Source organism: Carassius gibelio, chromosome A25, assembly GCF_023724105.1.
Source record: "Carassius gibelio isolate Cgi1373 ecotype wild population from Czech Republic chromosome A25, carGib1.2-hapl.c, whole genome shotgun sequence".
NCBI classification, from domain to species: Eukaryota; Metazoa; Chordata; class Actinopteri; order Cypriniformes; family Cyprinidae; genus Carassius; species Carassius gibelio.
The window spans coordinates 7823993-7837338 of NC_068395.1; the positions used below are offsets into that span (position 1 = coordinate 7823993).

Consider the following 13346-nt stretch of genomic DNA (forward strand, 5'->3'; position numbering starts at 1 on the left):
AATCTTCGGTACATTAGATTTGAAGAAGACATTTACTGCAACTTAGTTCTTCAACATGCTTTCTTGTGCTGATGCAGATGGAATTTTGTGCTAAAAAAAATTTGACAGAGTCAAAATATTACTAAAATACTTATGAGCCTTACTGGGTTTCCGGCTCTATTCCGATACCCAAACGAATGACTCCTAATGAGCCAGTTCTTTTAGTGAATCAAAAACATATAGCACAACTGGTGTAGCTCGACTCTTGAACAAATGACTCTTATGAGCCTGTTCTTTTTATTGAATCAGTAAAACATACAGCACAAACTGTGTAGTCTGACTCCTGACTGAATGACGCTTATGAGCTTGTTGGTTGTTTTTTAATGAATCAGAAACATACAGTGTATCTGGTGTATTTCGACTTACGAATGAATGATTCTTATGACCTGGTTCTTTTTAGTTAATCAAAAACATGCAGCACAAACTGTGTAGTCTGACTCCTGAACATTGATGATTGATCATTAATGACTCTTATGAGTTGGTTCTTTTTAGTGAATCAGAAACAGTGTAGTTCGACTGCTGAATGAATGACTCTTGTAAGCTAGTTCTTTTTTAGTGAATCAGAAACATAATGTTCGTCTGACTCCCGAACAAATAACTCTTATGAGTCTATTTATTTATTTTATTTTTTGTGAATGACATTGCGTTGATGTTTTGTCAGTATTTTATAGCAGCTACAGTAGTTTTTCGTTTGTTTCCAATTATTTATTATTCAGGCCAATTATTTCATTGCATTTATGCCACATTTGAATGAAAATGATTTCATTTAACAAAGAAAATGCATTTTTTACCTTCAAATGTCAGGGTTGGCAAGGGAGGAACTCAAGTGCAGACAGGAATCGGGTTACACAGAGGATTTATTATATACAAAAAGGGGAAAAACAAAACCCACGAGGGGGAAAACAAGGGCTAGGGTAGACACTAAATAATTTAACAAAAACTGAGTAGACAAGGTAAACAAGGACTCTAAACAGGAGAACACGAACTACAAATAAACACTCACTGCTAGACAAAAGACTTCTTAGAGGGGTTTCAAGGACAAGATATCTCAGGAGGCTGACAGGTAGGAACACATAAGTTGAACAATGAACCGAAAAAAGACAGAGCACACTAGGGGATCTAAATAGGGGAACTAATCAGGACACAACAGGTGGCACAGATAAGGCAATCACAACAAGACTAGGATAACAAGGGGGGCGGGGCAAGGGAACGAGACAACACAAGCACATGGCCCAAAGACAAGGCCATGTGCTTGTACACAAAACACGGGTCTGCCATGATCCTGCCTCAAGACTAGGAAAAATCAAGGACACGAGGGCAGAATCATGACATCAAATGTTTGTTTCTCAAAAGTACTAAAATAAACTTGAATGGAACCAATATGGAACTGGAATTTTTTAATTCTTTACCGTTCCCATCCCCACCTGTATTCATGTGCATTTGTTAGTTATTGAAACCCAATAAATGAATGCTAAACTTCCTAAATGTCTTATTCTACATCCGTCTCCTCTGATCGACGTGCTCAATGGTGGTCCATTTCCTGCCTCTCTTGTGGTCAGACAGATGGCCGGCCTGAACGGCGGATCACGTTTTTCCTCACTCTCCTCAGGACTTCAGGCTGAGCCAGGTCATCGAATCCAGCCTCACTTGCTCTCTGTGTCACCATCCCTGGAGGGCTGCAAAACACTCTCAGAGAAACTGAATAAAATATACCTCATGACTTTGCCAGCAAGCTGTCCTTTTCCATAAGCTGCCCAGAGTGTGATGGTGGGGAAAGGAAATGTGTGCAGATGGAGTGTTTAGACGGTCAGGACACGTAACTTCTGTTTCTCCATTCTATAGTCTTGGGTTGTCCTGCCTAAGGTCACAATATTGTTTAATGACTGTGGCTGGGACACTTGCCCTGTAGCCTTCATACTTTCAAGGGATTCATGTCTTATACTCAGAAAAATAAATAAATAAAATGTTGTTTGGCTGTTATGGTCAGATTTATATTATGTGGCAGAAAAATGTAGTATTCACAGCCTTATATTTCAGTAAGGATTTAGAAAGCACTAGATATTTCGGTGACATTGGGTTTTCAGAATAAGAAATTAACAATTGCATATGATTCAGTGTTACTCTTTGAAAAAGGCAGCACTAATTACAAACTAATTGGAAACACAAATTAGCTGAGCACTCTCATTAGCTTTTAAGGTATGTCTTTCATCATACATATGTGCTTAATATAATTGCCGTGAAGGGAAGAAGGCCGGTCTATTTTGAAAACTATAATGAAAGTGGCATGAACATATTTGACAGCACAGGAATCTGCATATTATTTTATTCGATTTCTTTGGAGTGTGTGGTTGTTGGTGTAAACACAAACATTATTTTATTTCAGTTTTAGTCATTTTAGTACTGCACCTCAACGTATTTTATTCAGTTATAAAAAAAAATATTAAATCAATTTCACACAATACATATATTGTTGTGGTTTAAAACTTGAGTTATTTCACTCCTGATGATAGATTGAAAAAATGATAGATTTTCAAAATTTATGATTAAAAATCTGGGTCGGGGACAAGATAAAAAAAAAAATACTTAAGACATATTAAAATAAAGAGTAAATAATGAAGTCATTGAATAAAGTTTCTAAGACAGTTTTAATGTGACCTTCAAAATAAAGTCTAAATAAAAACCAAGCCCTGGGATATAAGAAACACCCATGTATTGTTTTTCCATTGATTTTTTTATTAAATATGTCTGAGGCTTCATGGTTTTAAAATGGAATGTATGTCTTCAGGAAGCAGAGCTGTCTTGTCTGTCTGCGTCGTCTCATCGGTCTGAATACATTTGACAGCAAAACATTAGGTCAGCTATGTTAACTCATTAGGGCCATCAGAGTGCTCTCATATTTTGGCTTTCAACGTCGTCTTGGGTCTGTGAGTCAGAGACAAATACACATGAACACACAAACCGCATGTGACATGCACACTCACATTAACCCATATTTGTGGCAAAGAGCTTCTCCAAAATGTCAGAACGGCATGATGTGTTTGCATTTGCAGGCTGTTTGCATGTGCTTTTCTGAATTTAGTAGTTTAGTTACATGCTAGGTCGTTTGTTTTACATTTGCTCCATAGATCTGGCACTGACAGGCAGACGGCATGCCACAGGCGAGGTCAGAATTGCTCGCCATGATGCAACCCTCCTGAGGCTTTTGCATTTTTAAAAAAGGAAAACAACTTTGTTTCGGATTGGATCCATATGTTTGTCTCATAACATGAATCTTTTCTTTTCACAGTGTTTTGAAGGTATAGTTCTCCCATGTTGTTCCAAACCTGTGTGACCTTCTTTCTTCTGTGGAGTACTAAAGGAAAAATATTAAATAATGTATTCTCTCAAAGCTATTATATGACTTCGAAAGACCCGGAATATGGTGCACAAGTCTTATGAACCACTGTTATGATGCTTTAATGGAGCTTTTAGGTCATTTCAGAGCTTGACAGTCTCAGTCCTCATTCTTTTTCATTATATTAAAAAGACTGGCCAGGGTATCTATTCTTCAAGTGTCCACAGAAGAATGAAAGCCACACAGGTTTTGGGGTAAAGATAAATTATGAATACATTTTTAAATATTAAATCTAAAGCTTTGAATGTTTATTTTTTGATGATGATAACTTCAGTACTTAGAGCTTAAATTACAGGGATTTAAAAGTGATTTACATCGAAGTGAGAACTCAGTCGTGGCTCTAAGTAGACTATATACTTCAGCTGTACTGAGCACAGGATTATATTCATTGATTTTGAACAACCTTGTGACATAAGGTTGTACTTTTTTGTGGAGTTCATTATAATTGGTGAGTAAAGGCCATTCTAGCTCTTTACCAGGAAGAAATATTTGTATTGATCTTTTTTTCATACTGCTTCCACACAGATTTACAAAGTAGTTTGGAAATGGTTATTGCATTAAAAAACAGTTGCAAGATAATTGTCGTTTTGTCACTGCAGGAGGTTTTAGTGCAAAGATGTGAATGTCTTTTAAATGTGCTGTTGTGCAGAATTGTTGTAATGTATTCTATAATTATTTTATGTGGTCTTATAATTTGGTCTATTTGGTAATTAAAGCCCTTGCTGTTCTTTTTTTTTTCTTAATAATTTATATTTTTATTAATCATTATTTTTTATTTTGCTTTGCCTAATGCTTTTAGGAGACTTTTATCATATTTAGGAAGTATTTTCAAAATGGTTATTGCATTGAAAAGAAAAAGGTTGGAAGTGGTGCAAATTTGTGAATCCCTTAAAAGTTGCTATTTTGTATAATTATTCTTCATATATTATATATCATTATTTGATGTATTATATATTTATTTTAGATATTTTTATTTATATTTTATTGATAGGTGCAAAGTGCATGATGATGAAAAATATATATTCATTTAAAAAGATTTATTTAAGTCTAAAGGGTGCAAATTGCCTTATGATGGAAAAAGTATTTATTCATTCAAAAATAATGATAATGGTGTTCATTTTAAAGGCAAGTAAAGGGGCTTTTTACTAGTTGGGTTTGGTCTATTATGTTATAATGTACAATTTCGGACAATAATGATTGCGCATTGGAACCTATAAAGTTTTATTATTATAAACTTTATTTGACCAAAGACAAAAAGCTGTCAGAGATCAAAAAGAGTGTCCGGACCAACATAGGCAGCCAAAAATAACATGTAAAGATATTATTTAGCTTATTTTTATATTCCACACATAAATGTAAACAAAATGTCAGCGAGTGTGACAATTTAAAGAAAATTGAAGTTAATTAATGAAAATGAATGAAAGTTCATTTTAGCATGTTCAGTCCGTTACTTTGAAATGTTTAGCCTGTTGCTTAGCACTTCTGTATGCAGTTTAATTATCATCAGTGTAAATGCTGAGTTCTAGTCATACCGAGAGCCACATTCATTTCCAGCCTGTCATTCTCTTCTGGAAAGCAGTAGCTACACACAGTAGGTGCTATAACAAACCATACATTTTCTTCTTTGTGTTCATAGCATATGACGGGAAGATCCATCTTTTAAACTACTTACACTGCTCTGTCAGTTTCTGCAGTTATCTCTCCTCTTTTCTTATCTCGATACAAAACAACAGTGTCAGTGAAGCAGCTTAGATTATCATCTGAATCTGAAGCCATTTGGAGCACAACAGCATAGAGGACACCTATTTAGAGTATCTATTTGCATGTAAGTGTGGTCATATTGAGACTACCTGAATTAAATGGTGAATTGAACTTCTAAACACCAAAATGGAGGGTTTTTGGACCCTAAGTACTGTTATTTGTCTTGCCGTTTGATTTCTAGCCAGTAAAACATTCTGGCCTGTTTTCTCAATGGCTCAGTTTGAATGTAGGCTACTCTGCTGAATAGAGCTGGAATGAGGCTAAGCTCTGTTTTACTGTGAATGTGATTTTTCAAGCCTCATGACTAATCTTTAGTTTAGCTAATTTGAGCAACAGTTCCAAAATCCTAATTTTAGATTGCTCATGTAGTTTGGAAATAATTGAATAATCAAAGTAAGCTACTAATAACATTTTAAAGAATAGCATCAAAGATTATTATTTTTTAATTCAGTGATTTTGGATGTGCATTTGAAGGGCTAGTAGCCTGAAACTGTCTTCTTTTTTTTGTATGTTTGCATGACAGCCCTTTAAAAGGTATTTATAGTTCATAGAAGCAGTGTCACCTGGTCTGAAATTGGTTTCAAATTGTCAGCGTCTACAGTGGCAAAGATGAATTATTCTCCGCGGGCCAGCTCTTTGCAGTGGCTGTAATTAAATAACCTCTGCTGTTAATTAGCACTCCTTAATTGCGTGCATTAGCCTTTCATCATTCTTTGAGCACTGCCAGGGCACTTTCCCTCTGTTATGCCTGTAAACTCAGCATTCATAGTTCTGCAACCTGTCATAATTTCTTAGTATTTGAATTTGATGGAGTGGAAGGTAGATATTTGCTGCCTAGGAAGCTTGATGGAGAGTTTAGGAGAAAAAGATAAGCTATACTCAAGACTTGAATGTATCATTGACTTGATGAATGCCATTGCGAAGTACTATGGCGCTATACCATAATGCCATAGTATTGAACAATGCCATATTCATATTCTGCGGTACATACACAGTAGACCCAAGTACTTTAAAATATGTGGTACGGCAATGGTACATGTCCCTAAAATATTGAATTACCTTTATATATGGTCAAAACCCATGATGTTACTATATCATATTGAAAATTAAACATTTTTCATTGTGTTGTACCTCATATTAGTGTAAGGGAAAATTGGGCAAAATTGTATTATGTTAGTAATAGTATTTAGTAAATAATATTTGTTTTTATATTTAAATATTGCATATAGTTATCATATGTATTATTATTATTACTACTGTTTTTATTGTTGGTATTTCATAATATTTAAAATAGTAGCTATAAATGTTTATTGTTATTATTAATACTTTGTTATTTAAACTTTATTTAAATAATAACAATTATAATTTGAATATGTATTTTTTATATTTTTTAAATGGCTGTTATTAAATATTTTTTATTAATTATTATTAACAATAATACTTTATAAATAATAATAATAATGAAAAAAATATTAATAATAAATAACATAGTTGTTGAATGATAATAATATAATAATAATAATACATATAACAATACTAATTTAAATGTTTATGAGTAATAATAATAATAATTACTACTGTTTTTGTTATTGCTTCTAATATTGTTATTGTCATTTAACTAAAACAACAATAGTAATAATAATAATAATATAATTATTATTGTTTTGGTTAAATAACAATCACATTAGAAGCAATAATAACAGTGATAAATATTATTAGTATTTATTACTGTTATTATAATATTGTTTATAAATTATATTAATTTTCTACATTATTTGTTTTCACTAACTCAACTTGAGTGAAAATGGCAATGCTTACCCAGAAGTCCTTGAGCCCACACTAACACTGCTAACACTGTTCTTTTCATCTGAACTTTCAGAGAAACCATTGAAAGATTGGGACGACACAGCTGACCAGTCCCTCTCAGACACGCTTTTTGCACACTGGGGTCATGACCTCGGCCCAGAGAGCCGCAAGGTGGCCCTGAAGAAGTTCCAGTACTACGGTTACAACAGCTACCTCAGCGACAGACTCTCTCTTGACAGAGCCATCCCTGACCTCAGGCCCGACGGGTGAAACAATCACTCACTGCTCTCCACCTTCTCTTCTCTCCCTCCTATTAGCATATACATACACAGCTTCTGTTCTTCTAGAAACATCAACTTTCCTTTAACCTCATGGTCATAGAGAACAAAGGGAATCACTTGGAAGAAGATAAGAATTTCCGCATAAATTATCAGTCTTTTTTTGGTTATTAAATACTTTCCTGGGCACAATTAAATTCAAACAATAAATATTCTATATATTTTGTATCATGCAGTTATGGGAGAAAATGGAATTATAATTCATAATTCAACTTTTTGTTTAATATAACAACACAAACTGTACATTACAATAGAAATATGGATATGGATTTGTACGAGACAGATCAATAATAAATTTGGCACAGACATCATCTTTCAAAGTGTCAAACTGGAATTAAACGCCTCCAGATGTGTAATTGTTATGTGAAATCAAAACAGTCTTCCACTTTCATTTTTATGAAATATAAAACACATAAAAACCTCCTTTTAGACTCTTCAAACTGAAACTAAAGTCCAGCCACAAATATTATTAATGGGATTAAAGGCAAAACTTAAGAAAAGAGATATTTTTAGATATTTAATCTTAGAAAGGCTTCTCTTTCAAGTCTGTATTTATGTGCTGTTGTTTTTTACCGTCTGCAGGTGCAGAAACATCTCGTACCCCTCCAGTCTACCACAAGTCAGCATCATCTTCATCTTTGTGAATGAGGCGCTGTCGGTCATCCTGCGTTCCATTCATTCAGTGATCCATTGGACGCCCTCCCACCTGCTCAAGGAGATTATCCTTGTGGATGACAACAGCAACAATGGTGAGGGCTTGATTTTGCCCCAGCGCTGCTTGCTTGATTTGCTAGGGGCATACCTTCAGAGGGGATTGATTCTTGTATGACAGATTCAGATGAATAATGCATATGTATGTGGACTGATGTGGAAAGAATATTTGAGGTCTGTAACATGATAACACTAGGGGATTATGGGCAGCAGATGTACATGTATCCTGTATGCACAACTAAATGTTTTATGCTTTGGCATTAGACGCTAGTAACTTCTCTCACAAACAAAGGAATCTGTTTAATCAAGCGAATTCATTGCATCACAGAGACAACTGAATTGAATTACAGTACATTTTCAAGAAAAGGTAAAAAAATATATGAAAATATATATACATTTTAAAGATATACACAATTTTTGATAATATTTTAAAGATGTAATTATAATAAAATAATAATTCATTATATTAAATATAATTCATATATAATATATAAATAAGTAAAAATAAAACTTAAGGTCAAAATAATAAATGAAATGTTTTAAATGAGGTTTTGAAGATATTATTTCGTTCAACTTAGACTAAAAACAAATAAATATTTTAAAGATTGGTCATTTAATTTAATCAGTTTTATAAAAACACAAAAACAACTAAAGACAGATATTTAAATATAGTGCAATTATTTTCCACACACTATAAATAGGGATTTATCCACTGAAATATAATATAAAACTGCCTTTAAATTGTGTCCCTGCTAGGGGATAAACAAATCAGTTGGTCCTAGACATCAAAATGATTGTAAACCCCTGTGTAAACTGTTGGCTTAAGAATGGCTATTTTCGGAAGATTATTGCTGGCTCTGTGTCTGTGCTGTGAAGTACACTACTGAGGTGGCTTCATCTCCGGCCATTCAGAAAGCAAAAGCTTTTATTTACCCCCAGTCACCTCTAGAGTATTTCCTTTTTTCCAGAATAATGACTTCTCAGTGGTTATGCTACAGTGACCTTTTACTCGGCGTGTGTGGGATATGGTAAGGGGGCAGGGTGGTTAACGTGAGGTGCAGAGGTTTCATTCTCCCACAGATTGACAGTGGCCCCACGTCACACCATCTGGTTGCCATGGTGAGACAGGATGATGGGTCTCTCTCTGATAAAAACAAACAGCACGGGAGACAGATGGGAGAGGAGTAATCACCAGCAGACAGCGGTAGAGACTCCAAATATCACAGACCGCTGGCAAATATTAGTGTCTGATGTTCGCAGCATTTCAGTTCATGTCAGTAATACCCTGAGAGGTCGAAGGGGGAGACTATATAAACGGATTTGGATTAGAATGTAATCAAAGTCAGGTACATGTGTCAGCAGGGTCTGTTTGTTACTGTTTGTATGGTCAAACTATGCTTGTTGTTTTATTCAGTGCTTTAGAAATAAATCTGAATGTGAATTTCTGGCGAGTACTGAAACTTTCTCAGAGGCCACAAGACTGAGTGATTTTAGTAAAAAGCAGGTGTGAGGTATGAATTTTCTGATTGCATGAGGAGACTATTTTTCAACCATTTTCCCCCTCTTTCCTTCACTTCACGCAAAGCTGAACTGTCGGAAAACCTGCAGAGGTTTGTGGATGAGACCAACCAGCAGCGACCCGACTTCATTAAAGTGGTTCAGCATGACAGGCAGGAGGGTTTGATTCGCTCTCGGGTCAGCGGCTGGAGAGCTGCGACCGCTCCTGTCGTGGCCCTGTTTGATGCCCATGTGGAGTTCAGCGCTGGATGGTCAGTGACTCTTGATTTTTAAGTCATTTTGCTGTCAGTACTTATATATATGATTTAGAGTTTATAGTATATAAAAAACTATTTATAAACATAAATATATAAGTGTGTGTGTGTGTGTGTGTGTGTGTGTACACAGTACAGACCAAAAGTTTAGACACACCTTCTCATTAAAAGAGTTTTCTTTATTTTCATGACTATGAAAATTGTAGAGTCACATTGAAGGTATCAAAACTATAAACTAACACATGTGGAATTATATACATAACAAAAAAGTGTGAATCAACTGAAAATATGTCATATTGTAGGTTCTTCAAAGTAGCCACCTTTTGCTTTGATTACTGCTTTGCACACTCTTGGCATTCTCTTGATGAGCTTCAAGAGGTAGTCACCTGAAATGGTCTTCCAACAGTCTTTAAGGAGTTCCCCGAGAGATGGTTAGCACTTGTTGGCCCTTTTGCCTTCTGTCTGCGGTCCAGCTCACCCCTAAACCATCTGGATTGGGTTCAGGTCCGGTGACTGTGGAGGTCAGGTCATCTGGCACAGCACCCCATCACTCTCCTGATTGGTCAAATAGCCCTTGATGCCTTCAGTGTGACCCTACAATTTTCATAGTCATGTTCGTAAAACCATTCTTATGTAAACTAGCACATTGAATTGAACAAGACAGTACTGTATATGTAAATATTTGCACAGAATGACTCACATGTGTTTCATGAATGAGACCCAAGGTTCTGAAGGAATCTCGTTTGTGTGTCCTGTTGTCCGTTTGATTTGACTAAACAGCATGGGAATGCAAAATATTCATGAAGTTTTCCACCACAACTATTTGCAGCGTTTTCTGAAAGTGCCATTCTCCGTTTGGCTTTCATACAAATAGAAAATCGATCTAACCTCCAAAGAAAACAACTATTACTGCAGAGAAGCTCGTAGACATGAATCATTTCATTCAAAGTCGAGTTGTGCTGCCTTTTACATGTTGAGAATTCAGATTTGCTGTAAACAGGCCTTCTGCGTAATAGTGTTTTTGCTCATTGTTTGTATTGATTGTTGTATATTTTACCTTTATTGTTCTTTTGACCCCAATACAAAGGAAATTCAAATACCTGCTTGCCTAACAAATCACATGTTAAGCCAGTGTAACTGTTCAAATGTAGGAGACCTACAGTGCATGTGGATGGAAATGTCTGTTCTTCCCTGTGGGTGTTAGGGCAGGAATATGAGCAGAAGTGCCTGTCTACTGCAATTACTGTGCTAGGTGCAGCTGTCAACTTAGATACCTGTTAATTATTCTCTGTGCAACATGTCGAAAAAACACACCTCTAAAGGGCTTGGATGGAGTCCAAGTGTTTCTTATGCATTTCAGCTTATTCCTGCTTGAAATGTATGCTGCGTTCTGTCAGTTAATAGATACATTTGGAAGTTTCTCTTGGGTGGATAGCACAGGTTTTAGCTAGCCTGAGGCTACTTTCCGTGTTCAAATGCAGCGCTAATGCCTGTCTTCACAACTTTCGAGATGGTCTTTTAAAGTTTTAGATCGTTTGGTTCTGAGAAGTCATTGCCCACCAAATTGAAAACTACGATCCGCTTAAATAATCAAGTGTTAAAATCACATTTCACTTGTAGTGGCTTGGGAGGAACTGCTTTAAACATGGTACTCTGGGTTTTCAGAGCTCTCAAGAGACCAATTAGAAAGATCCATTCAAAAACTACTGGCCATGAATTGAAAGCATGTTCTGTTTCTGTTGATCTAAGGGCTGAACCAATCCTTCACAGAATCAAAGAAGACAGAACCCGGGTCGTCTCGCCGTCCTTCGACAACATTAAATATGACACATTTGAGATCGAAGAGTATCCGCTCTCAGCTCAAGGGTTCGACTGGGAACTTTGGTGCCGCTATCTAAACCCTCCCAAATCCTGGTGGACTCAGAAGAATCAAACTGCTCCAATCAGGTAACCACGCAAGATACGACCACCATCAACTCTACAAAAACCACTAAATGCATTTTTTTGAAAAATACAAAATTAACAGTTTAATTTCCCTTACAATGGATCTTATATGCCAAACAATAACCAAAAATGATTTTAGGCTATAGAGGCCTAATATATAGATGACATCGCGACATGTTATCTTAGGAAACCACAAAATTCAGAAGAGAAGAAATAATATTTTCTTGGCTTAAGAGACTGAGACTGAGACACACAAGATTAAATTGTATATAATTTCTGAAGAACAAAAAATGAAAAGAAAATTTTGAAACGTTAATGTAGTGAAAACGTCGAACATGTATATTAATGAAATGCAAACATATATAGGCAGTATATACAATGTAAAGTAAATGCCGTAAGTTATTCTTACAAATGTGTAGCTACTTTCTGCACTTTCAACTATTTTAGTCATAGTTTTGAACCCTGACAGATGCCCTCTTAATAACTTATGTCCTGTGTGTTAATTGATGACTCAAGAACCTGGATTAGACTTTACACAATTCCTAAAAGTACTACTATGTTAACATAGTAAATCATTTGACTTCATTGTTGCCATGTGTATCACCTCTCTCAACAGAAGCCCCGCTCTGATCGGTTGCTTTGTAGTGGATCGGGAGTATTTTGAGGAGATCGGTCTACTGGATGAAGGCATGGAAGTTTATGGAGGGGAAAATGTGGAGCTGGGGATCAGGGTGAGAGAAATTCATACTGCTGACGAGAGTTGTGAAAGTGCAGCAGGAGACAGGATGTCTGGAGTTTGAGTAGACGAGCAGACGCGTGTCAATGAATAATGCTGTTTCATTTGATGAAAAGATGCTTTATGCAGGTTGTTCTTTGAGGGCAGACGGATATGTGGAGGCTTGCAGCCTCTGGTTACAGATAGACCTCGGTGTGTGTGTGTGTGTGTGTGTGTCTGTCAGTGCACACAATTAAAGTAGAACTCTCTGCGGCTCACTAATGATAACCTGCCAAACATACATCTCGCTCCAAATTGGCGGGGTCCTAACCTCTCTTATTACACATGTACAGAGCCCCATCGAGACCTCTGCCGACTCCCATCAGACCAAGCAGTTCTGTAATTAGCCTCCGCAGCCAGAATCCAAGCCCAGGCTGTGAATGGAGCTCACCACAGAAGACACACGGCCACTCTCGCTGTGATTTAGCCTAGCAAAGTTACAATCTCTCCACTCCACAATATCGAGCTGATCAAACTCCCCATTACACGCATAGATTTTTTTTCTGGGTTTCATCACTCAGCGCCTCAATTAGAAGAGAGGAAATGAAAATGTCTCAGGAAGTGGCAGGCACCATGTGTGCGGTGGGATTTGGTAATGTGTAGAGATAATGGGTCTCAACATCTGTTCATACAGCTGTGCCTCTATACCCTAATTCCACACACTCATGTTCTGAGCTCCTTTGTGCCCCTGAATCTCCAAACGTAACATCGCACAAATGTTGCAATCCTGAAATGTTGCAGACATTGCCAAAAATAGAGGGGAAAAAACTGAAAGTTTGTCCAGATTTCTGCAGCAGGTTTTTGAA

The 13346-nt window shown here is 36.3% G+C and overlaps 1 protein-coding gene across 1 annotated transcript in view; it reads left to right on the plus strand.

Moving 5' to 3' along the window:
- Positions 1-13346, plus strand: part of LOC127946941 (polypeptide N-acetylgalactosaminyltransferase 18) — a 39624-nt gene that overhangs the window by 12777 nt on the left and 13501 nt on the right. The window contains exons 2-6 of the mRNA XM_052543778.1: positions 7074-7266; positions 7921-8087; positions 9635-9818; positions 11571-11768; positions 12382-12496. Coding sequence (XP_052399738.1) covers positions 7074-7266; positions 7921-8087; positions 9635-9818; positions 11571-11768; positions 12382-12496 — 857 coding nt within the window. The remainder of the gene's footprint in view (positions 1-7073; positions 7267-7920; positions 8088-9634; positions 9819-11570; positions 11769-12381; positions 12497-13346) is intronic.